The sequence below is a fragment of the Carettochelys insculpta genome, chromosome 12 (assembly GCF_033958435.1).
Source record: "Carettochelys insculpta isolate YL-2023 chromosome 12, ASM3395843v1, whole genome shotgun sequence".
In the NCBI taxonomy this organism is placed as follows: Eukaryota; Metazoa; Chordata; order Testudines; family Carettochelyidae; genus Carettochelys; species Carettochelys insculpta.
Window position 1 is genome coordinate 22319507 of NC_134148.1, and position 27068 is coordinate 22346574.

At 44.5% G+C, this 27068-nt stretch overlaps 1 protein-coding gene across 4 annotated transcripts in view; it reads right to left on the reverse strand.

Moving 5' to 3' along the window:
* The window catches only part of MAPK6 (mitogen-activated protein kinase 6), a 49286-nt gene that overhangs the window by 11829 nt on the left and 10389 nt on the right, over window positions 1-27068 (reverse strand). For 2 of the 4 annotated variants that reach the window (XM_075006286.1, XM_075006285.1), the window contains 2 exons: window positions 3158-4353; window positions 1665-1809 (listed from right to left, as the gene is read on the reverse strand). In XM_075006286.1, the coding sequence (XP_074862387.1) occupies window positions 1665-1809; window positions 3158-3712 (700 nt within the window). In that variant the 5' untranslated portion in view covers window positions 3713-4353. Of the gene's footprint in view, window positions 1-1664; window positions 1810-3157; window positions 4354-12030; window positions 12164-27068 lie in introns of those variants that run through there. The other 2 variants (XM_075006287.1, XM_075006284.1) reach the window with 2 other exon arrangements.

Sequence of the window (27068 nt, forward strand, 5' to 3'; positions counted from 1 at the left end):
GCTGCTCTTGGTACATGTGCCGGGGTTTCCAACCCCTGCTCTGCAGCGTCTCAGCTTCCTATGCTCGCTGCCCCCCATGGTGAGTCTGAAGTATGTCATCCCTCCTCTCTGTACCCCTGCTTCTCCATGTTCTGGAAAACAACTGGCTTCTAGGCATGCCTCTTTTCTGGCACAACCAAACCTTGATTTTGCTTTAAATTAGAGTAAGAGGAAGATACATATCAAATTTGTTGGTCCTAACTCTTTCGGTTCAGGAGTTCTTGAACAAACAAAGTCACAGACACCCACATGGACTCTCAGATAGATGCACTCAAATACATATAGTGTGTGTGTTACGCTGGCAGAAGTTAATTCCCAAATTAGTGTAATTCTCTGGGAGTATAAATTTGCATCCCATGTGATTGGAAACAACAGAGATTACAGCTTTGCTGGCACAACCACTGAAACTCACAAGTGCTGTAACCCCACTCAATTTAAAGGGATAAATCCTTCCCTAAACAATGCCCTTTTTGCACCAATGTAGCACCAGAAGTGGGTTATAAACCTGCCCAGTTCAGCATACTCCTTTAGTCCAACTCCATGTTGAGGCTGTTTGGTTTAAATAGGTGAAAGCAGGAAGGTAAGCGTTTCCCCCCACTGTCCAAAATCACATGCCCACTTGGTCATTCAGAGCTCCAGATATCCAGACGATAATTCATACCAGTTTATCCTGTAATTACTGTGTACACAGACTATTTAGAAGGACGACTGTACCATAATTTTTCTGCAATTTCTAGAGCTCATTGTACAGGCCCAAACATTTTGGTTGGAATCACTTGAGAAAGCCCCTTTTATTAACAGGTAGACAACCAGTCATGTGTGAGGTAATTATGTATGAAAAATTAGTAATTCCATTAAAATCATTCATTGAATTTTACTTGAACTATATTTTACAGTAAATACTAGAAGTCTTCACATTGTATGGACTCATTCACAGATTATAACATTTAATCAAAGGCTGAAAATTCTGTTGTAATAAGCAAAAAAGCTATTTGTTCTGTTTGTTCATTCAATTTGTTTGTTGGAAATTGAAGATATTTTAAAAATATTAAATCCAAAGCACTTGTAAAATTTAGCTCCACAGCTTCAAAACTCTGCTCTGGGCACAGACTATAAGGTAATAATTATATGTGAAATATTTTTTCCATGAAAAAAATGTATAAAATTAATAAGTCCATATCTGATAAACCTTCACTCCAGACTCACTATCGAACAAAATATGTAACAGTCTGCAAAATGGAGAAAGTACTGCTCACCTACCTCAGAGACATAAATATTTCACAAACATTAAATTGCAGTTCTCACACACACAAGACAATTTGAAATAGTAATTTATATTAAGAAGCAGAAGACTCAAAGTAAATTTTTTTGCCGTAATGTTAACTAGTAACAAAGTAGTATAAAGTTAAATGTAGACATACATTTACAAGCAATGTGCAATCTGGACAAATAAGTATTGCTGTGAGAAATCTCTTATTTTCAACTGTGTTTTATTTCAGGGAGGTAATTATAGCGGCCTTAGACGAGAAAAATATGGTGTTCACAATAACATATGTTTTACCATTGACATTGTGTACATGGACAGATCTAGCACGTAAGTGAATGACAATTAGTACACTACCAACCTGCAAAGAGGGTTTTCCCAGTCAGCATTTCAGCAAAGATGCAACCTGCAGCCCACATGTCAATGGCTTTAGTGTAGTTATTAGGAGAAAGTAAGAGACGGGGTGATCTGTACCATTTAGTAACCAATCCCTCAGAAAGATGGCCCTATGGAAGTAAAGAGAAAATGCAAATAAGGGTCCCTTAAAACAAAACAATCTTGCCATCCAAGCTTTCAGAGAAAAAGACAAAAATTTAGACTATTTGATCACAAATATCATTGTACCAGTTATATTTGGTGTACCATATATAGCTATAATGTACATTTATAAGCATACTAAACAAATTTAAATACTGTTTGCAATGACTTCCAAGTTTTATCTTAAAAGGGCTATTTTATACAGCAACCTTTAAAACACAGTTAATAAGGACATTCACTTACTACTTGATTTACGTAAAATAGCATGATACTATTTTATTTGTCAAATAAGGTACGACTCTTAAAAGTTCCTTATTTCCAAGCAGCAAGTTAATGGAGATAAACGAATCTCTTCTGAGACATTAAACAACAAACAGGAAGATCATACTACCACTAATAAATCCCAGTGAGTAGTCACATTTGTACATGGAGGATGCACATGTATTTTAAGCTGAAGTCCATGTACTCCTGCAACTAGGCACTGCTCTGAAGCCCCAAGATACGGATTTGTTCATCTCAATCCTGCTTTTATAAACATTCAGGAGTTACATTCTCTTACTGGTTATGTGCATGCAGTCTCCTCCTGGCAGTAAACAAACTGTATGAGGGCAGAATCTGCATCCTAAATATTAAATTTATGACTGTTTAAAAATAACAGTGTTCCCATACACTGTATTTGCCAAAATTTTAAATACTGGGACTCAAGTCACTTTATTGTAAGGTGCACAGGGAGACCATTAACTAGCATAGGTGTGTTTAAAACTTTCAAAGCTATGTCTACACTGGCACTTTCATCATTAAATACAAGAGATTCATGGTACACTAGCAGCCAGCCATTAATGCCTAGCTATGGAGATATTTTAACTTAAGCTATGTCTACACTGGCATGTTTGTCATTAAATATGGAAAAAAAAAAAAAAAAAAACCCACGCCCTGGATGACAAAAGTTTTAACAATAAAAAGTGCCAGTTTGGACAACGCTTCATGGGCGATAGCCATGCTCCCAGTGACAAAGCTACAGCCCTCTCCTGAATGGTACGTAATGTAGACATAGCCTTTCTCTGGCAGCGTTCTTAGCTACAGGACAAATGCTGCCACTTTGGTAACTAACTTTCCCTCACAGTATTTCATAATCCACAATAGGGTTAAGAAACTTCTCACTTATACCTACTCTGCCATCAAGCATTCATATTATAATGATGAATACTATTCAAGTTTCTAGGAAAAAAAAAAAGACCCACAGGCACCCACACGGACTAAACTGGATAGGCTACCAAGAAGTCACTTTAAAAAAAGGGAATCCATCTCTCGACATACCTTATGGGAATAATGAGGATCCATGATCCGTGCAAGACCAAAGTCACCAATCTTCAGCACCAAGTCTTCGGTATTAATGAAAAGATTAGCTGGTTTGAGATCTCTGTGCAGAACGTTTGCAGAATGAATATACTTGAGCCCACGTAGCAGCTGGTACATGAAAAGCCTGGCATGTTCTTCCAGTAAAGGGCCCTGTTCTAACAGGTTAGCCAGATCTGTCTCCATGTACTCTTGAACAATGTAAACACAGTTCAGTTCCGTAAGGGAGCCCACATCATCCATTAACTGGCTTCCATTGGGACCAAGAATTTCAAATACTTTCACAATGTTGTCATGGTCGAGTCTTCTAATAATTTTAATCTCACGTAGAGCATGTTTAACACTCTGAGGATCTGTGAGGACAATTTTCTTGACGGCCACTCTTTTATCACAGTCATTATCGACAGCAGAAAAAACTAAGCCATTTCCACCACAGCCCAGTGGTTTCAAGTCCATATACCGAGAGCCCAGATCAAAACCATGAATGTTCATGAGACTTTCAAACTTTTCTGCCATTTTGAAATTCTTCACGTTTCTTTTTCCTCTTAAGCTACCAAGCTTCTATAAATACAGAGACACTCTTCCACTGGTATCTGAAGGAAAGATCTTACAGAAAGGGAGAAGAAAAACTCGGCTTTGACTGCAAGATGTTTTTTTGACACTCTCATTGCATTATTAGCCAACCAGGCCTGGTGTGTCCCCTTAAATTTAGAGCTGACAAATGCTATAACTCAAACTGAGCATAAGATAGAAAGATTGCAGCATTCATAGTTCAAGAAAGGTGCAGAATCTCTGCAGACATTGAAGAAAATACTCACAAGAAACTCGAACAAAATGAAATGACATACTATGCACTCAGCTCTACCATGCAACTGGGTAACATTTAACAAAAATGTGAATAAATATGCACATAATAGGCTTCTATGAACATCTTCCTCCTCACAGTGCAGATACATTCAGTGTTGGACTGGTCCTGAGCAGCGTCATTCTATGGTGCTGGTAAGCACTATGTTTTTCCTTCCTCTTTTGTTTACAGTCTAGTTCAACAGGAAACTGGCAGCTCTTGATTTACAAAAGATGCCTTCTGTTAATGATCAGGTGGCTCCAGCTCACCACAATCACAATCAAAGCTACCATCCATTTTATTCCTTGACCACCTGGGAGGGGGGAGCAAAGAGAGAGAAAAACATAGATCAGTGTTTCTGTTAAAAAAGTTTAGACGGCTTCAGACAAGGTTTAGAACATTATTAGAGCACATCACCTGTAACCTCAAATAGAAAACCAAGTTATAAAAATTGTAGAATTAGAAATAATGCATCCTTTTTATGCTCGCTGAGGTCTCCTGATAGAAGTCTGCCACTCCAGGAGCCTTCTGCAGACATCCTGGTCATTCTCATTCCAAGAGAAGGGTTGTGTTGGCAGAGGGGATTTTCCTCACATTTGGCCCCACGTGGATGGGACAGATGTCAGAAAAGCCTCTCCCAACTGAACTGTTGGCAGGAGATATGCAAATGCATTGCACAATTTGCATATCTTTTGCAGACAGAGCTCTTCAATCTAGACAGAGCCTTAGATATGCACTCAGAGAGAGCTTTTGGATTTGAATAAGAAGGAAGTGTGGTATAAATCTTGACAATTCTCCAAGATTTCTTTCTGTTGTAGAGAGCAAGAAGTTTCATTACAACATTTTGCTGTTGCTCTTTCAAAATAGTCAAAAAGGTCACCTCTGAATACATGTATACATTATATATGGTCTAACCTAACGTGAGTTTTATAGAAAAGGGTAACGAAAATCACTATTCTTGAGCCCTTTTGGCTTTTTATAACTTATTTGACTTGAATCTTCAAACTTGGCACCTAAGTAGTTCTCAATGAGGAATAGTTCATTTTGTAACCAGATGTACCAGCCAGCTCTACAGGGATACTCAGACTGAGGCTCCCAAGCTTCCAGACACTTCCACACCTCACACCCCTGGTCTCCACTGAGCCCCAAAACCCTCATCCTGCCAAGCCTCACCCATTCAGCATTCCAGACTCTCTGCCAAGTCCCTACACCAGCGATGGGCAATGTAGGCTAGTGAATAGGCTGCATGGGTGGACAAGATTATCACAACCAAGACAGTCTCCTAGAATAAAGTAGTTTTGCTACCTGCACATCCGCACCTAGAATTTGTAGGGTGTGTCAACTGAACTGTAACAGTGCTCCGATTAGATGCAGAGGGAGCACATGGCTCTCACAGTCAATGTTTGTAAGCATCTCACCTCATGTATCCTTGCTTTACGGATGGGTCACTTCCGAAATATTGTAGGAAATAAACTAGGCACATGGAAACCAGCAGAATTTAGCAACCCTGTGTGTGGGTAAAGGTAAAGGAAACATCTCACAGGCCACACACAGAACCCTGGTGGGACGAATGTGCCCCATGGATCACAGGTTGCCCACCCCCACACTGCATCTTGTGTCCAGACCTCATCGTTGCATTGAGACCACTCTCCAATGAGCCCTGACCAGCTACATTCAAATCCTCCACTTCGCCAAGCCCCACTTCCCCTGCACTCGAACCCTGTCACTGAGTCCCCCATACCTACCCAGTGTTCCTTTAGATATTTTATGTCCATGTGCACAATGACTTTCATTACATGTACCAATATGGAAGTGATTTATCACATAAAAGTCACTCCACTTGACAGCATGTGGCAAGGCTGGGGCAGAGGGTAGGGGTGTAGGGCAAGAGCTCTGCCTGGGGTGTGAGCTGGGGTGCAGGCTTTCACAGGGAGACAGGACTACCTCCCTCCAGCCCTCTCTCACCAAAGCAGCTTGGAGCCAGGTGACGGGAGCCTCTTCCGCAACTCCAGCAGGTACAGCCAGGGAGAAGCACGTCCCCTAACCAGAGCAGGTTGAGGCTAGGCTAAATGGTGGCCAAAGAACAAGTGCTTGTCCCCCAGCAATGTCAGCTCTCAGGCAGCTCCAGGTTGGGCAGCTCCTCTGGACCTAGCATGGAGCAGCTGTGGACAGGGATAGGGCGAGGGGCACCCAGCCCCAGCATGGAACAGATGCAACCAATGGGTAGACATGTACTGGGATTGGCGGGCAGAGGCAGCACTCTGTGCAGCCCCCAAGCCCCTGCATTGGGCTTGTTAGGCAAGTTGCACAGCCATGCACCTTGGAAGGAACTTAGCCTAGACCCTCCCTGTCGAGCCCTATCCCTCCACACCCACACGCCTTCTGCTGAGCTCCAGCCGCCTTCACTCAGCACCCTTCAATGAGCACGACGCACAGAACCGACACACATGGACAGACCAGCGTTCCCTGTAAGATGAGTGCTTGGGCAGCCACCAGGAGAAATTCAAATGCCATCCAGCTGATCAGCAGAGCGCCCACAGCTGGCAGCATGTGTTTCTAGCCATGGTGCACATCTACACATGCCTCGGTGCACATAAAGTTTATTTTGCACACTGATGCTAAAAATTAGAGGCAACATTGCCCCACACCTGGATCTGGTGTGCATGTGAGACTGTTCCTCTTGCTTACTATCCTGGTGCACCTAGTATGAGGTGGATCCTGGGGTGTTTATGACGCATGTCCAGCCTTTGTGCTGTGTCAGGTTGGGTGCAACCTCACTGCTGAATCAATGTCTTGGTGTTGAGAGGGCTGCAGGCTGATTTCTCACTTACCTGCCGCCACTGGCCTGTGCTCCCCACTGCCATGAGGAGCATCCGCATGTATTGACATATAAGATATTCAGAATTTTAAAATATTACACACAACTTTTTTTTTTGGGGGGGGGGGTGCAGAAATGTCTTAATATGTCATCCAGAGGAAAGATACTGCATGACCTAGTATTTACTGAATGAATGAATGAATAAAATAGCAAGTTTTAATGGAATTAGGAATGAGACTTGGGGATAGAAAACAAAGGAAAAGTAAGATGGGCTAGCTGGAAAGGAAATATGGAGAAAAATGGAGAATTAACACTAATGCATGGACTTCTGTGACCATAGGCAACTCACTATACTTTCTATGACTCCATTCCCCATCATGAGTGTTGTCAGGGTAACTATACTGAAGATTGTGAGGCACTCATACAACAGTATTCAGGAGGCACGGACGTACTTAAGGTAAGTAAACATACAAGCATTCAACCACTTGAAAGGGGCCGTACACCTCGCATGCCTTAGTATGACTCCTTTGTAGGAAATGGGACTACCATGCTATACTCTTTGTCCTAAGACTTCAGTGGTGTTAACTGTCCGTGTCACCTTGAATGGTCTCTTGCAACACATTAGCTTCTTATCCTAAAAAATCTATTTAACCTTGTATTTATCTGTGACATCCTAGTTACCTTTTCCCATAAAGAAGAGATCTGCATAAGCTCAAAAGCTTGTCTGTTTCATGAAAAGCAGCTGGTCCAATAAAAGATATTACCTCACCTACTTTGCCTCTCTAATACCATAGAACCTTGGTTAAAATATCCATGCTATGAGTCTATTTCTCCACCCCTGTCCACAATGTAAAATATAAACTGGCTTCTAGAATGTAGTGGAGATCTCTATCGCAACCTACGCATATTTCACATTGGAGCAGGAGGATGAGCCACAATTCTTGACTATAAAAGTTCTCAGAAAACAAATCCAAAAATATTGCTTTTAATCATTAATTCACCATTATCTCTTCTCTATAGCTACACATCTCTTCCACATGGAAGGCAAATACATTAAGGGCTAGTCTGTTGGCTTTTTGAGTAGTGCAATACCATACTCAAAATTTGCAATGGCCTCACTATCATGACCCTCTGCGTGGGTTCTGGATAAAAACTGCCAGTTGCAAACTATTCTCTTCCAGGAATCCAGCTTTCATCATATTTTTGCCTCCTCTAGTGGCTGGTTAAGCAGCAATACTGCAGTCTCAATTATAACCGTTTTCCCAGACCACTTAAATACCGTGTTTATGATTGCTACTAACCACAGTAGTTCTATGGACCATAAGAATCAAAGGGGAGAAATAAAGATTAAACACAACTTTCCTTAAAATCATGATTGTACGCTCCTGTCAGAGTAAAGGGCCTGTAAGTTATTTGGAACTTCTTAAGCCCTTTCCATTCCAAACTCAAAGTCACCTCAACGGATAACACAAGTTTATTTTTCTCTGAACTGTAACAAGTCTAGTATTTTATGTTTTTACACATACAATTAAGGTTTCATAAGAGCTCAACTTGCCAAGAATGACATTTATTAAACACAAGTCAGTCAAATCTGGATCTCATACAATAAAATCCGATGCCTAAATTTTGAACAATCAGTCCAATTTCCTGTCCTGGGACCGCACAGGAGTAAACATAAAAAAAATTGAGTTTCATGTGGCTATCTGTAGCTACTAATTCTTTTACAAGTTGTGACACACCAAATACACTGAACATCTATAAATATCTGACAATGCAGCACGTATAACAGAAAAGTTTGTGCTAAATATAGTGTAGTATGGGACATAGTACAGTGCCCTGCATTTGTAAGTATGACCGATATAAGAATCAAACACACGCAGCGATCAAAACCATAGACACAAAAATCACTCCTATACTAACCTATATGCTGCTTGTGAGAAACAGTCACTTGTAATAATCAAATCATCCAGGACAGATTTGATACTTATAAAAGGAGTGCACTGTATGAGAGACTAAGGGCCACTCTGCCCCCTGGCACATACCGAACACAACTACTTATTAAATATAATCCAGTAGTTTTCAGTTAAGACTATTTCAGATACCAGTTACTAGTCTAGGTGATCGCTCTAAGTTAGACTCTTAGAACTCCAGGCCATCCCCTCCTCAAATATGTTTCAAATAAATGAATGAGGGGATTGCTATCTTTGTACAACCAACCATCTTTTACAGGAAGATCAGTTTTGACCAAATGGAATTCCTTTTTAAGAAGTCACCTGCCAGCCTCTCTTCTTCGTAACTGTCAGCCCAGCAGAACTTACATTAATAAAAGCAACATCATTAAGCCTAATGCAGTTTGAAAGAAAGGTATTTTAAATATTTCCTTAATTTCTCCCAAACTGTATACTACATAAATCTTTACATTTAAAATATAGTAAATGCTGAGGACAGTAAGACACTAGTGTGAACTACTACATGAGATTTATTTTTTCCAGAGCTCCTGGTTACTGAAAAGAGTTAATTTTATAATTATGTAATCGGTTAGAGCTGGAATAGTTACTCATAAGAACAATACAAGACTAAGAAAGAGTCACAAAAGAAAGCTATTACACAACCTGATGTACTCTGTCCCTTAAACTACAAAATATTCAGTGCACATATCTATTTTTTTAGATCAGCCACGTTGCAATCAGTAGGCAGAGTGAGTCATCACAGAACTCATGAAATTGCTGCTTTTCTAAACCCTCCTACTTACTCCCTACACAGTTTAGGGAACTGTCTGCTGAGAGCCAGCAGATGTTACTATTAGCTTACTTTCAAAACTAATGGACAGATGTAAAAAATGCATTTTTCTTTCTCACATGAATACCAATATTTAGAGGCTTCATTATTGTAATTTCATCAAATAGTCAACATTTTACACACAGAAGCCATTATTTGGTAAACTCTAATAATATCAACTTTGCAAGCTAGCAGTAAAACTGTTGTTTCACCAGGATATGATTTTCAACCAGTGTCAAGAATAAATCTAAAAAGACTGATCACAAGAGCATATTTTAAATCAGGCTTTTGTCTGCTAATCTAAATTCCAACAGTAGTTGCCACTATCCTTTTTCAAAATGCATCAGATTATATTACTGCTCCTATCTAAAGTCTATTTATATTTCCATTATCAACCACCACTTTCTGATATTTATAACTACACTAAAACATGAGTTTCAGGTAAAAAATTCAGTACATTATTTGCAGGTGGTAGCACCTACCATGTTTGCATCCGTGCAATGGCAATTTTTTCACAGTTAATTTAACCAATATAAAGTTGATCAAAAATAATGTTGTCTTAATAAATATAAAAGTATTTTCAACATTGACAGTTGCTTTAAACATTAGTTCATTTTTGCCACTTTGATCAAATGTGCCCATTCCTGTTAATCATTAGTCTCTTAATCAAAAAAAAATATCACATAAATGGATTGCATTCATACTAAATTTTGTTCTGTAATTTAGCTATTTAGAAACAAACCAAATCATTTCTGCTCCCTCACAGGATCTTCCTCTAAGCTCCACAGGGAAGATCCATGAATACTTCTCACCTCAACAATGTACCTGCCATCATCCTTCTGAACACTGACTGTCAACCAGAGAAGACTCCTTTTAAAAGAGCAATCAGCAGTGCCAGGAGGATTTCCTCAGCAGTGCTCAAGAGCACTAGCTTTGAAAGAAAATCATCTCCCATTGCTGAAGCCAAGTGACTTGCACTGACTTCAGTGGAACCTGGATTTCAGCCCTAGAATCTAATGTTCCTAAAGGTAGTACAAAGCACTATAAATACAAGTTTGGGCCCTCATTGTCACCAAATGCAGGCCACTATAAGCCATTATAGTGTATTTTAATTCTTAGAGAAAAGCCACCAAGAACCTATAAATTTCAATTGACTTTTATTTACTCAACTGATCCTTTCAAAGAACATTAACAAGTAAAACTATCTTTACCTAACAGGCTGCATTTTTGTACCTGTTGAACAACCCAGCCACCCTGTGCTCATGAGCGAAAGACAAGATCTGTGAAAAACAAGACACTATAGGCAGACACACAGCATTCCAACTTGGTGGGTCCTGAAAGGGGGACAATGCCAGTGACCAGTACCATTACTTCTGCCCCTCATTCAACTGACTCCCTGTCACCAATGGAAAAGGGAGGTAGCTGTGTTAGCCTGTATTCTAACAAAACAAACCAGCAGTCCTGTCACAAGTTAAAGACTAACCAAATGATGTATTAGGCGATGAGCTTTCCTGGGACAGACCCATTTCTTCAGTGGGTCTCCTCCAGGAAAACTCATCACCTAATAAATTATTCGGTTAGTCTTCACATTGCTACAGGACTGCTGATATGATGCACCAGTGGACAAGGTTAAGGCAGGCAACAAGAGCAGTGCTCAAAAATAATTCAGCACTGACCTTGTCCCTGCTGCCTATTGCACCTGACTTGGTACTGCACAACGTCTCCTGCCAGCCAGCCGGCCCAGCACAGAGGGGGATCTACCTTCAAATGCCCTTCGACTCCTCGGCAGGCAGAGACAGAGCCTGACAATTACACCGCCGCCTCCACCTCCAGGGCACGCGAGGGGCACGCCGCACCCCGCCGCGGGCGGCACAGGGCTCGCTCTCTCGGGCAGCCTCCTCTGGGCCGCAACCCGGGCGCTCGGAGAGGGCTCAGGCCAGAAGGCAGGTGCGGAACGCCCCGGGGAACTCTGCGGGGACCGCCCCAGAGATCGCTCGTCAACGCTTCCCGTAAGGGAGCTGCTGGGTCCTCGCTGCCCACGCGGCGCGAAAGAACGAGGCGGCCCCAGGCCCTTCCCAGCGCTCAGCCGCAGGGGAGCAGCCCGGCCGCCTCAGCCCGGCGGGGAGCCCGGCCCCCTGCCCGCGGAACCCGCCGACCCGGAGCGGGAGTCCCCGGGCGGCTGCGGCGCCTCCTGCCCCGGGGCCGGCGAGGGGCACGTGCCCGCCGCACTGCGGAGGCGCCCGGCCCGGTACCGCTGCCCGCAGCTTGAGGTGGGAGGACGCCGGGCAGCAGGGAGGGAACAAAGCGCCTTTGTGCGGCCGGGCCCGGCGCGGCGCGCACTGCGGCCTGGCCCCCGCCCGCCCGCTCGCCGGCCGGCGGGCCGGCCGCACTCACGGGGCTTCCCGGGCTCATTGGGGGGCTGCGCTGCACAGGCTCCTGCACCGCCCGGCCCTGACGGCGGCCTCCGATCCGGCTCCCCGCTGCCTCACCGCCGCTCCAGCCGCCATGTAACCCGGCTCCCGGGGCAGAGAGGGGCGGGCTCCGCCTCCGTGGGCCGAAGGGCGGGGCCGAAGCGCTCACTCCGCCTAGCGGGGGCGGGAGGGGGCGGTGACGTGCGCGTGGCGGGCTTAGTGAGGGGCTGCGAGAGGGGGAGGAGCAAAGGGGCCACGGGGCTGGGCGGGGGGTGGGGGGAGTGATGTGTGTGTGTGTGAGGGGCCTGTGGCTGGGCACCCATCGAGTGCGCTGGGCCCGCCCTATGGGAGCAGCCCGAGGGCAGCGGGCGGGGATGGGTGCCGATGGGTGAGGGCGCAGCCGGCAAGTCTCCAGCCAGATGTTCCCCCCAACCAGGCGCTGTCGTAGGTCACCCGTGGGGAGCGCTGCCCGGAGCGCAGAGCCAGGCCTGCTGACGGCGGGGAGGCAGTTGCCCTGGGACCCAGCATTGCAAAGGGGCCTGGCGCTCTGGCTGCTGCTACCTCAGTGGCGGCGGCTGGAGCTCCGGGCCCCTTTGAAATGCAGCTGCAGCACCAGTGCCCGGCTCCACGCGGCCCTGAGGAAGTGGGGGGACCACAGCGAGTGATGCTAACACCTCGGCTTCGCTCTCCCACTACCCCGTTTTGGTGCCTCCCCCTCCGGGGGGCACAGAGCCAAGCCCCTCTCCCACCTCGCCCTGGGGCCCACAGCAGCTGTCGGCCCCACTGAGCAGAGCTTCCCTGTAGCTCAGCTCAGCAACATGTAGGGACAGCACTGGTCAGTCTTCTGCCATCGTTTCTGTTCTCTTTGCTTTAAATGCAGTCCAGCAGCAAACTTCCAAACCTGGAGAACAAAGACACCTGACTTGCTCAGGAAGGATCCATAATGGAAAGTGACCAAAGAGTGTGGGATTTGCCTAAGAATCCCAGACATGTTGGATAACAGTATGGGGACATCTTGGAAACCCCCCACCCCAAATCTTCTACACCAGTGGAAGCAATAGCTGCTCAGATTTTCCACTATGTAGTAATGCATAGACATTAGGCAGCAGCATCCATTTGGATGTGAGTGCATCCTTAACACATAGCAGTTGCTCCGTCTGCCAAAACTACGCGGATCAAGTTCAATAAAGCTTGACTTAACTAGTTCAGCACTGTTTCACTATGTGTGTTTTTGGTTTTATTTTTTTAAAGTCATGGTTGGAAACTAGTGTGGACAGGCCTAGAGACAGGCCTTTCTTGTTTGGAGAAAAAGAGAAAAAAACCCAAAATCCCATCTTCAAACATAGCTCCATTGACTCAGATTTAACCTTGCATTTCGTTCTGCAGTGGTGATATAACTATTGGTCCTGAGTCCATCTATCACCATCCTCCCTTGCAGAAATCAATTTTCATTTATCTAACCATGACATTGTTTCATGCTCCCACCTTACACAGAAAGAACAATTCCTCCAAAAAAGAGAACAACAACTAATGTTTTTCAAAGACTTCGTCATGAGGCTTTAGTGGCTCAGAACAGTTTATACATAATGAACCATGGGAGTAGGGTTAGCATATCTGACCTTTCAAAAAAGAAGATACCCTTAAGAGGGGGTGTATGAGTATCTACCAACTCATGCTGTATTAATGTACTATATATACTATAACACATTATTAATACAATGTGAGTTGGTAGACACTGATACACTCCCTCTCAAGGGTGTCTTCTTTTTTATACGGTAACCTTACCTGGGAGAGAGAGAGAGAAAGAAGATTCTGATTTTAATTTGTTCCTGATAGTCAGAAGCATCTATAAGTACCCGTTTTACCTGGAGTAAGAAGGAATCTGTTTGCTGACCCAATTCCTGTTTCACTATAACTCTTCAGGGCAGTGTGGAGTTCCCCCCTATTGTTCCTTTCTTGCATTACCTTTCTAGCATAACATGACTGACAATGTGGAGGCTGTGGGATTTTCCCACCTCATGTAAAAACAACAAAAAAACCCACCTTCCAACAGTTAACAAATTAGCTGCTGGACTAGAAACCAATAAAAGCAAAGTTCACACTAATACTAGCTAAGGGCATTGTGCTTACATGCGTTTACAGAGTGGAGTCAAATTTACTTGAACTGGGTCACGACAGTGCCATATGGCAAAGTGATTTGGAAAGAGCATTAAAACTTTGAAAACTCAAAACTGTTTGTTATATCCTAGCCTCTAGTGAAGGATTATTTCTTTCCTACCAACTTCTCAAAACTCATTTGAGTAGAGTCAATATCTCCATTTATAAAGCCAAGTGTTAGTTCTCTAGCTTAGTAAGGAGGACTGTAAACTAGGTTCCTCAGGAGATAGTGACCTAAGTCCTGAGGTAAGTGGGGAAGTGGGGTACCAGAAAGAAACACAAGGAGAAAGGTGCAACAGAGGAGGGCCCCTGCTCCACACTGTGAATCTAGGGCAATTTGCTAGTTATCTTAGGTATACATATACAAATTCAAGAAGCCTGGGGAACAAGCAGGAAGAATTGGAAGTCCTGGCACAGTCAAGGAACTATAATGTGATCGGAATAACAGAGACTTGGTGGGATGTCTCCCATGACTGGAGCACTGTGATGGAAGGGTATAAACTGTTCAGGAAGGACAGGCAGAGGAGAAAAGGTGGTGAAGGGGGAAGTATGAAAGAAAGCAGTATGAGTGCTCAGAGCTCCAGTACGAAACGTGAGAAAAGCACCTTGACAGTCTCTGGGTTAAGTTTAGAGGTGAGAGCAACAAGGATGATGTTGTGGTGGGGGGGTCTTCCACAGAGCACCAGATCAAAAGGATGAGGTAGATGAGGCTTTCTTCAAACAACTAACAGGAGCTTCCAGACTACAGGCCCTGGTTCTCATGTGTGATTTCAATCACCCTGACATCTGCTAGGGGAGCAATCCAGTAGCACACAGGCAATCCAGGAAGTTTTTGGAGAATGTTGGGGGTAACTTCCTGGAGCAAGTGCTGTAGGAACTAGGCAGGGGCCATGCTCAGCTCAACCTGCTGCTCACAAACAGGGAGGAATTGGTAAGAGAACTAGATGTAGGTGGCAACATGGACAGCAATGATTATGAGATGATTGAGTTCAGGATCCTGACAAAAGGAAGAAAGGAGAGCAGCAAAATACAGATCCTAGACTTCAGAAAAGCAGAATTTAACTCACTCAGGGAACTGATGGGCAGGATCCCCTGGGATGCTAATGTGAGGGGGAAAAGAGTCCAAAGGAGTATTTTAAAGAAATGTTACTAAAGGCTCAGGAACGCCTCCTTCCTAAGTGCAGTAAAAAAGCAAATATGGTACGGGACCAGCCTGGCTTAATAGAGAAATCTTTGGTGAGCTTAAATGCAAAAAGGAACCTTACAAGAAGTGGAAACTTGGAGAGATGACTAGGCAAGAGTATAAATATGTTGCTCTAACATGCAGGGGTGTAACCAGCAAGGCCAAAGTATAACTGGAGTTGTACCTAGCAAGGGGTGTGAAAGGGAACAAGAAAGGTTTCTACAAGCATGTTAGTAATAAAAAGCTGGTCAGGGAAGTTGTGGGACCCTTACTGAATGAGGGAGGTAACCTAGTGATAGAGGATGTGAAAAATGCTGACGTACTCCATGAGTTTTTTGCCTCTGTCTTCACAGACAAGGTCAGCTCCCAGAGTGCTGCACTGGGCAGCACAGAATGGGAAAGAGGTGGGCAGCCCTCAGTGGTGCAAGAAACTATTTAGAAAAGCTGGACATAGACAAATCCACGGGGCCAGATCAAATTCATCTGAGGGTGCTGAGGGAGTTGGTTCATATGATTGCATAACCATTGGCCATTATCTTTGAAAATTCGTGACAATTGGAGGAGGTTCCAGACAATTGAAAAAAGGCAAATATAGTGCCCATCTTGTCACAATGATGCGCACTTCCCATCAAAAAAGGAAGGAGGAGAATCTGGGGAAATATTGACCAGTCACAGCCTTACCTCACTCCATGGAGGGAATTCTCAAGGAATCCATTGCGAAGCACTTGGAAGAGAGAAAAGTGATCTGGAATAGTCACCATGGATACACCAAGGGAAAGTCATGCCTGAACAACCCGATTGCCTTCTATGATGAGGTAACCACATGTGGGGATATCAGGATGGCGGTGGATGTAATATACCTTGACTTTAGCAAAGCTTTTGATATGGTCTCCCATGGTACCCTTGCCAGCAAGTTAAAGTAGTATGGATTGGATAAATGAGCTGTAAGGTGGATAGAAAGCTGATTAGATCATTGGGCTCTATGGGTAGTGATCAATGACTCTATGTCTGGCTGATAGCTGGTATCAAGCAACGTACCTCAAGGATTCATTCTTGAGCCAGTTTTGTTCAACATCTTTATTAATGGCCTGGATGAGGGTATGGGCTGCATATTTAGCAAATTTGTGGATGACACTAAACTAGCAGGAGAGGTTGACATGCTGGAAGGGAGGGAAAGGGTCCAGGGAGACCTGGACAAATTGTAGGATTGGGCCAAAAGAAATCTAAGGAGGTTCATCAAAGACAAGTTCAGAGTCCTGCACTTAAGACAAAGGAATCCCAAGCACTGCTGTAGGCTGGAAACTGATTGGCTAAGCAGCAGTTCTGCAGAAAAGGACCAAAGGATTACAGTATGAGAAGCTGGGTATGAGCCAACAGTGTACTCTTGTAGCCAAGAAGGCTAAGGGCATACTAGGGTGCATAAGTTGGAGCATTGCTAGCAGATTTAGGTAAGTGACTATTCCCATTATCTGGCACTGGTGAAGCCACATCTGGAGTATTGTGTCCAATTCTGGGTCTCTCATTAGAGAAAAGGTGTGGATGCACTGGAGAGAGTCCAGTGGAGGGCAACAAAAATGATTAGGGGGCTGGAGCACATGATGTATGAGGAGCCGCTGAGGTATTTGGGCTTGTTTAGTTTACAGAAGATTTGATAGCAGCCTATTCCAAAGAGGATGAAGAGAGGCTGTTCTCAGTGGTTAAAGAGGATAGAACGAGGAGCAAGGGTCTAGGCTGGATATTAAGACGAACTGTTTCACTAGGAGCATGGTGAACCTCTAGAATGGGTTAAATAGGGAAGTGGTAGAATATCTTTCCCTAGAGGTCTTTAATTCCTGGCTTGACAAAGCCCTGGCTGGGATGATTTAGTTGGGACTGGTCCAGCTTTTGGCCGTGGATTGGATGTGATGAGCTCCTGAGATTTCTTCCAACCCTATGGTTCTATGAATTTAGCCAGATGTGTTAGTAACTTTTCTACAGAATACAAAGCAGTATCTTATATGTCATTTTTACTCATGTTAATCTGCTACTCATGCCAGCATTTCACATGCATAGAACAATGGCCATATGCTCCCATGGCTTACGTGCCCAATGGTGGATCAATTTACTACTAAGCCTGCTTTCAAATTCTGTGCACAAGCTAAAACCTGCTATTTGGTACGACTTCACAGCTGACCTGCTGTGGCTCAGAAATGGTTCCCTGCAAAGGGGAAAGCAAAGGACTAGGCAGGTAGGGACTAGAGGAGGTGTAGTAGTAACCAGAGTTTTACCATGAACTCTCATAAGTAAGTTGTGGCAGAGAAGAAGGGGAAAAATACATTCCTCAGCACTAGAAATTATAAATGTTTCTGTTTCTAAAAGCACCTTCAGTATGCAGAGAGGGACTGTAGACTTTGTATATCAGACTGCCAGAGGCTTGGAAATTTGCTGCATGTATCATTGTGGTGCACTATTATAGGGTTTTTAAAAAATGCAACCCGCATTGCTACAGTCACATCATCAACTCTTTAGTGCGCCATGCCCTCCATCAGTTGCTGAAAACTTTTCTCCTGCCACCCACTCCTGAAAAGATAGTAGGACACACACAGATCAGTTTGGTGGGAAGTGTCAGGATAGCCTAGTATCAGAGGGTTAGCAGTGTTAGTCTGTATCTTCAAAAAGAACAAGAAGTCCTGTGGCAACTTATAGACTAACAGACATTTTGGAGCAAAAGCTTTTGTGGGCAAAGACCTGCTTTGTCAGATGTGTGTGTCCTGCCATCTAGTCAGAAGATGAAGTGGGTCTTTGCCCACGAAAGCCTATGCTCCAAAATGTCTATTAGTCTATACGGCGCCAAAGAACTTCTTGTTGCTTTTGAGGATAGCCCAGTGGATCTTCTCTGCATGTGCGCAGAAGGGAGCCTTGGCAGTGCCACTTTCCTCTTCCAGAGCTCTGGACCTTTCTTGCCCTTGTGCCCCTACAATGGCCGCCCATGAGTGCTCAGTGCAAAAAGGGGCTCTGCTGATTTATTATTTTTGGAGGACTGCTGCTCTGTCTGCGCGCACACACACACCCCTGCCTACAAACCGTGTGTAGAAAGCCAACTGGGAGTCATGCTCCATGTTCTGTTAACTCTTCTCAAGTGCCCCAAACATGTTCTTCAGTATCCCCAGTGACCCAACCAACAACTACAGCCAGAACCACACTACCAAGGTATAAATGTTGTCCCCACAGAAGGCTCCTGCCCATACAATGCTGGAGTAAACTTCCTTATGAATCGTCATGATCCCTGGTATTAGGGGAGGGGCCTGTCTTGGTCGTTATTCTACAGCCCCATACACCTTTCCCATCACAGGGGACACTGTACAGAAAACACCAAGGGGCCTTTGTGGATGCTTTTTCTCCCACTACACTCTCCTGTGGGCCCCGGGGAGGATGGAAGAAGAGGTGATCTTACAAATTCCTAGACCTTTTTACTATACCATGGACACTGTGACCAAAAATGTATGTGGAATCCATCAGTTAACTAGCCACACTTTATAGTAAAGGTTTCATTCATAAATGTAAATAGATATTGTAAGCATAGGGCCAACAGACCTGGGTCATAGGCAGGAGGGAATGAATTTGTGACCTTATGGGCTAAAGCCATCTGCTCTATCCCACGAGCTAAAAGCCAGCTAGCTCTCAGGTAAGGCTACAGAGAGGTCCCCCTTGTCAGTGATCTCAGTGCCTTTAGGGTTACATGAGCATGTTCCAGGAGTGAGCAGAATGGATTGTATTTATGAGCACAACAGTTATAACCAATCTATTATCCTGCAGCACTAACAATGGATTAAATAATGGACTGTTAGCATAAGCCATCACTAGTGCCCTCCCTGAGCGCCCCAAGTTATTAGCAGGAGAAAGGGGAAAGCCCTGTCCACGTTCACATGCATAAACAGATTATTCTTGTCTCTCCTCCCAGCCCCAGTACAGGTGCATGTACTTGCATAGGGCAGCAGAGATAAGGAACAGAATAATTGTAGTCCTTGGCCGTGTCTACACTAGCCAAAAACTTTGAAAAGGCCATGCAAATGGCCATTTTGAAGTTTACTAATGAAGCGCTGAAATACCTATTCAGCGCCTCATTAGCATGTGGGTGGCTGTGGCACTTCGAAATTGATGCAGCTGGCCGCCGTGCGGCTCATCCAGATGGGGCTCCTTTTCAAAAGGACCCCGCCTACTTCGAAGTCCCCTTATTCCTATGAGCAGATGGGAATAAGGGGACTTCGAAGTAGCTGGGGTCCTTTCGAAAAGGAGCCCCGTCTGGATGAGCTGCGTGGCAGTGAGCCACGTCAATTTCGAAGTGCCACGGCTGCCCGCATGCTAATGAGGCGCTGGATATGTACTTCAGTGCTTCATTAGTAAACTTCGAAATGGCCATCGAAGTTTTTGGCTAGTGTAGATGTAGCTCTTATATCTAACTGAGCAGAAGGGCTGTGCAGGTATCAGGGCTCTCGCCATCCTGCAGGAAATGAGGCCCATGTTTAAGTAAAACTCCAAAGCTGCAGCACTGAAATTTTTAAAGACAGCAACACAGCAAAACATACAGATGTGGGAGTGGGGTTTATTCACATTAGACTGAAATTTGAGGTCCAAAGTTTGGAGCAGCCGTATTATTTCTAAAACCAGCAAGACTTTCCTTACAAGAATCCTCCCACCTATACAGTCACTATGTTATTGTGACTGTGGACTGAAAAGAATTGAGGAAAGAGCAAAATGCTTCTCATCCATAACAACACAAAAGGCTGTAAGGTCTTACTCTCCTGTGACAGTCTCCATACAGCCTTCTACTGCACCGTGTGTAGGTTGCTTTGAATAGAAAATGTAGATCTGGAGCCAGGCAGAAAGGTCAAATGACTGAGACTTAGTTTGTGGCAGTATCAGACCAGGTTATAAATAAAATACAGTTTGATGAATATGGCTGTCCAGAAAGGATGGGGAAAGGGATTATTCACCCTGTACAGCATGCTGCCCGTCAAGTCACATGGTAACTTGCCGTGAAAAGTAGTGCTGTTTAGTGCACCATCAATTCTCCTAAGTGCCTTTAACTAACCTCAGATGGGGATGTACCATGTGCATATCCATAGAGGACCAATGGCAGCATTGCATGTGAGCCAAATACACATGTATGGTTTTTTAGGTGGGTTTGGGAAGGTCAGAGAGGCATGAGCTCCACATGGCTGCAGGAACGACTCACTGTGGATCCTTGGACACCAGGGATAAGCAAGGTAGGTATAAATGCATCCATAAACGGACCAGTGCTCAGCTATATATTTCTGTGCAAATGCCAATTTGTCTTTCTCTTCTAAAAGCATAATGCAGCAGGTCTTCCTCACATCCTCTTAACACACAAGGTATGTGATACGGGAGCGTCTCTTTCAGAGTTCTCTGTGGGACAAGATGAAGTGGGGGGTGTTGCAAATGGAAAAGAATAAGGCATGAGGACCTACCTTCTTTCCACATCCCCATATTTTCAATTCAACAATTCACAACAGCTTGATATGATGGACATGTTCAGAACTTAATGATAAATTTGACACTGATTTATAAACATCATATGTAGCAAATCACTGATCCACTTTAAGGTATTTCTGCTTCCAGATTTCTGCAGTGCCCGTAGATGGCTATAAATTGAAGCGGGTCTTTGCCCATGAAAGCTTATGTTCCAAAATATCTGTGAGTCTATAAGGTGCCACAGGACTTGTTGCTGTTTTTGAAGATACAGACTAACTTGGCTATCTCTCTGATACTTGTGCCATAGTGGTCTATCCAAGTGCATGGTTTGTAGCTCACATTTGATGTGCTGCGGTATGGCATCCCATGCTAATTCATCTGAAAATATCATCAAATAAAAATGTGAAATAAAGAGTAGTGTCTGAAAAGCCCAATAAACACAACAATTAAAAACTACTTTAAACAGCAATTATATAGTCATGTAGCTTGTGAAAGTGCAGCGAGATCAAACCAAAAACACTGCTGCAATATTGAAATATCAGGCACCTTGCGCGTCCTTCAGGCCATACAAGATGTACTCAGTGGGAGGGGACAGGGACTGGATGGATGCACACTTCATCTAGTCTCCAGCCCCCCAGAGAGTCTGGAGTAAGACAGTCCCAGTAATCCATCCCACAAAACCCCATCTGCAACAAGGGTGAGGGGCACCTCTTTTGGGAAGGTGGGGCAGGACGTCTGCAAGCATGCAGCCAGGGATGCGTTTGCTTAGGGAGGGGGGTGACTGTGCAGGCATAGAGTTGCTGGGGAGGCATAGGCCCTCCTCATCAATGGATTTGGCCTCCCGTAGATCATCTATGAGCCACTGAAATCCAGTCTGAAGGATCGGTAGGATTTCAGACCCTGGGACTCATTCTGCACTGGGAACAAGGACTGGGGATGCAATTCCCATCCACTGAAATTAGTCAGGAGAAACTCTCGAAGGACAGTTTTCTGCCCTCCGTCCCTGTCCCTCCCAATGATTTGTCCCATGAGCATGGGCAATCTGAGCCCCTGCAGTATGGATCAGGTTTACTGGCCCAGCTCCACAGAGCTATCTGAAAGTTTGCTCAGGTATCATTTAACTACTGCCCCCACCTTTGGCCCAGTTACATGCACGGCACATGCCTAACACGGCACCATTAGAAGCCAATTGCTGTTTCAGTTTGCAGCTTCTCAGGGCCAATACTCAAACCCCACTCTACCTGCTCTGGATACTGACTGAGAACCCTGCAGCTTGGCTGATCTCACCTGCAAGGCAGGGTTCTAGGCGTGAGGCTGGCAGCAGCCTCTGGCTTGGAGAGGTTTCCATCAAATACAGGAGTTAGCAGTTTTCTGTAGAGGCTTTCAGCACCCCCATTATAAAAGCTTTCCCAGTGTCATACTGTAAGGTACCATTTTGGTAGAATGTGTCAAGGCACATTTATTGGGTGTATAAATAGGGTTTTGAACCCAAATGTTCATTTCCTAAATGACAGCTCTCTGGATTCTTCATGGTTAAATAGCTTTTCCCTGGACAGTCTTAAAAAAACATTTTACTTAAGTGTTATTAGCAGTGACAGAAAAGCTCAATTTATCAGTGGGTTTTATTCAGCTTTCAATCATATCCTGAGGGCAATTCTTGAAATGCTGATTCAGGCACAAAGCTTTCTAGTTTTGTGTAGTCCAAGGGCTGTTTTCTCTGCCCTGGGCTGCTGCTGAAACAACCGGGGATAGTGCAAAACTAGATGGCTGAGAAAGCAGTTATGAAGAAACAGTGCCTGATCTCCTCTTTTGATGGCAGTAAGCATAAGGAAGGATAGTACCACTTCCATCTTTGGTATCCATCTGCATTCTGACCAGGAAAACAACCATCATCCGTGCACAAAATAGCAGTAAGAAAGGGAGAGATCAAAGTGTGTTAGCAATGTGATGAATAAAGAAAGAAGAAATGTAATTTGTAAGTAAATCTGAAAGTGAAACCATAAGAAACTGTGCAATATCTAAAAGCATTAATAGAGAATGTTTAGCCCTCAAGTTACGAACAGATGAATTCTAGACGTGAATGCACTCTTCTCTGTGAGGCCCAAGAGGTGAGGGGTTTGTGTTTCTACCATTCAATGTCAAAAGCACAATGGCTCACTCCACTCCCACAATCGTATTCAACCTTTACATGAAGTTATTGGACAGCCAGCATGACTACCTGGGTGCAGACCCCTTTCAGATCAACATCTCCCTTATGTCAAAAATAAGGGACACCCTCTCCCAGCTTTCTCATTGCCAGGTCAAAGTGAGGAAGAGCAGCTGGCTAAAGCAGAGCCCCAGTAAGAGTGGTAACGATGGAAATGCATAGAAGAACTTACTTCCCTTTAATACTCTCGTATGTATTAACGCCCAGTTACTTAGGGTGGGATCCCCAAAGTATTTAGACACCTATGTCCCATTTTCAGACACCATTGTGATCCACAACACTGCTGGTTGGCTGCCACCTAACCGCTGGTGCTTAAATTCACTCAAAGCCTAGTTCTACACAGCCGCCTCCCTCTAGGCTACCAGGCCTCAGTCCCTTGCCTGAGCATGCACATTAGTGCCTCATGATAGATGTCCAGATGCCTCTCTCCCACCTAAGCCCCAGAGTGATTTGCAGACTGGGAAAGATGGGTACTGGCACTGGGTGCCCAAGTCAGGCAAGGGGGGGATTGATCCTGTAGGCAGCCTCTGAGCACACCTATGTGACTGGCCCCCTCAGGCTAGTTCACCCAAAAAAGGGAGGAGGTGGTCCTCCTTGAGGGGCTTTAATGGATAGAGTACTCACCCAATACATTGGAGAGCCTGGTTCAAGTCCTCCTGAAGGGGAAGAAGGGATTTAAACAAGGATCCACCACTTCTCAGGAAGATGGACTTACTAGACTGATGGAAAAGCCCCATCCACCATGGTACCATTTGTCTACACTACAGTGCCATGGCTGCAGCTGTGCTGCTGCAGAAGATGTTCTGTAGACATGCCAAGGCATGGTCTAGACTAGAAAATTAGGTCATCTGAATTATAAAGCTTGGGGTGTGATTTTTCTTGTGGCACTAGTAAACATATAAAATAGTTTACCACAGAAGGCAAGTAAGTGAGTTTTAAAAGGTGACTAGTGTCAAAATTATCAACCTGAGTGCCCTAAATGGTACAGCTCCCTCTGAAACTCACTTGACATTCACAGTGGAAGTAAGTGCTTCGTCCTTTGGGGGAGGTGGAGATGGGGAACAGATCTTTTACGTTGCCCCAGTGGAAGCATCTACACTGAAAAATTGTTCCTGGATTTGCTTCTGGAAAAGGAAAGGGTTAAGAGTCCTATGAAAAAGCAGGAAGGTAGGAATAAGTGAAAATAAAGAAAAGGCTAAGGTAGGGACATTTGGTTCCCTAGGTTTTCCTTCACCTAAACTGTATATATTCTCTTCCAGTGAACCTACCCCAATGCATGTTTTGATTTGCCACATTACTCTGAACTACATGAAGCTTGCACTCTCCGCTTGCGAAAAAAAAAAACCTGAGAAGTGACGCAGTTAGGAGAACATGACACTTGGCTTGCTGCAGGGATACCGAAGCAGTTGTCTAAGGTCGCTTTCTTAAAGAGTTATAGCAGTGACAGCATTTACAATTGCAAAATCAGTAAAATACTGGGCAGGCATTATATGTGGTGGTATCCCCTAGGTAAATATTTGAGTGCTGAGAGGCGGTCAGGGGTACAGTGCTGGTAGTGGCAAATGTAGCTGATTGTAATGTAGCTAATTACTGAAATAAGTTTCAGTTTGAAAATAATTGTAAGGTCTGAGGTTAAGGTTTATATGCGTACAGTATGAATACCTTTATTTTTCCAGAGGAATGAATAACCTTCCTGCAGCATTCCTCAGTACAACTGCATTTTCATTGTCCTTGTGTTGCTCTGCACAGATGACACATCTGCTGATCATCTGTAAATAAAGCTTGGGTTGCCGGGGTTATCGGATGCAGAGAAAAGCCTTGTTTTTGCCCATTTTCATCTACTATAGAATCTCCTGGAAATAAATTTATAGTGGTAACATGCAATAGAAATATCCAAGAGTGGCAAATGTGCTTCTCCTGCAATTGTAGGCTGCCAGGCCTGGCCTTAGAGCAAGGTGAATAAGGCAGTTGCCTTGAGCCCCATGCCTTCAGGGCCCCACGCTCTATGTGAGCATGCTGTGTTGGGCTCTGAAAACTCTTTGGCCAGACCTGTAGGCTGCAGAATTGTGACAGAATTGTAACTGCTATTTGTTATCTAAAGAGTTAAACAACTGGAGATACCTGAGTGGGAGAGGAATGGGATAGGAAGGGCATTATACTGCCAAAAAACAGCACAATAATTGTTAATGTAAATCAGCATATACCCTGGAATGAATCTTGCTTTTTGCCTCAGATTGAATAGAGATCTGCTACTGTTAGAACAAATTAAGGAAGCAGAAAGTCCATGCTCCTTGGCCATGTTGTAATGGTTGCTTAGGAGATTTGTAGCAAATTGCAGACACTTCCTTGACTAGGACTCTGAACCTAATCCAGTCTTGGCCAACAATGAGTGAAAGTCATTGGGCATGTCTACACTAGCCCCAAACTTCGAAATGGCCACGCAAACGGCCGTTTTGAAGTTTACTAATGAAGCGCTGAAATGCATATTCAGCGCTTCATTAGCATGCGGGCGGCCGCGGCGCTTTGAAATTGACGCGGCTCGCTGCCGTGCGGCTCGTCCCAACGGGGCTCCTTTTCGAAAGGACCCCGCCTACTTTGAAGTCCCCTTATTCCCATCTACTCATGGGAATAAGGGGACTTCGAAGTAGGCGGGGTCCTTTCGAAAAGAAGCCCCGTCGGGACGAGCCGCACGGCGGCGAGGCGCATCAATTTCGAAGTGCCGCGGCCGCCCGCATGCTAATGAAGCGCTGAATATGCATTTGAGCGCTTCATTAGTAAACTTCGAAATGGCCGTTTGAATGGCCATTTTGAAGTTTGGGGCTAGTGTAGATGTAGCCATTACTGTCTGTATAAAAACTGTTTGAGGACCTCTGTGTCACAGCTTGGGAGCTGTGCAATATGTCACAGGAACCACCATCATCATAATTAAAGGATAAGCTCTTTGAGGCAGGGACCACATTTGTACAGCACCAAACACAGGAGGGCTCTGGACCGTGACTGGGGCCCTTAGGTACCACCTCATTGCTATTTATTTGTATTCTGGTTGGTCAAGTCATTTTCACCTTTGTTTCACTTTTTCTCCCATATAAGGATATAAGGAAGACAAAAGCCCATCCCTCTAGAGCTTCCTCCATTTGTTTTACCCAAGCCAGGTTCAATTCTTTGTGCTGTGAGGCTTTTAAAATTCTCAGAAACTAGTGGGTAGACCTTTTGAAACAGTTCTGTTTTTAGCAACTGAGCAGCAGTGACACAATCTATTCTCCTAATTATGTTTCTCAGTCTATACTACGCAACCTGTTTCTCAAGACTTTCACTTCACATCATGGCATCCTCCTTCCTGGCTTCACCACCTCTCACCAGTACTCATTCATGATTATTCTGCAACATCATTAGGTGCATTTCCTAACATCTTCTTCCCCTCCCTCACATGGTGCCTTGCTATTGGTTTGTGTGCCACAATCAGGAGTCACTGTGAAATGGCCATTTGATGGCCTACAAGAAAGGAGTTTGAGGTCTCAATCCATTTCTGAGCGGGCACTTGTCCATTTTGCCCAAGAAACAAGATGACTCCTGCTACTTTGCCAAAAAGGTATAATATGCACTTCCCTTAAGTGCTAATCCTAGCATGTGCTTTAACATCACCCTGTATCTCGCCCCTATAATATAGGCCAGGTTTCCCCACTCAGTTACTGATCAGCCAAGAGTCAAATTTACTGGCAACGAAGCTGCCATCAAATGGAAGGGAATAAATTCTCTACATAGAGCAAAACCAAGTGGGACCAGCTGGACCAGAGATGGGCAACCAAAAATAAGGAGTGGGCCACTTAAGTGGCCCTCCTTCACCTCAGTGGACTGCAGCAAGCCACGGCCCACTGGGGTTCAAACTGCAGCCCCCTGTACCCCTTGTGTGCCCTCTCCTCCATGCATCTCTTGTGTACCAGGACACTGGAGCCCCTACGTGTGCCTGTCCCTCCCAGCACTACTGATCTCTGTGAACCTGATT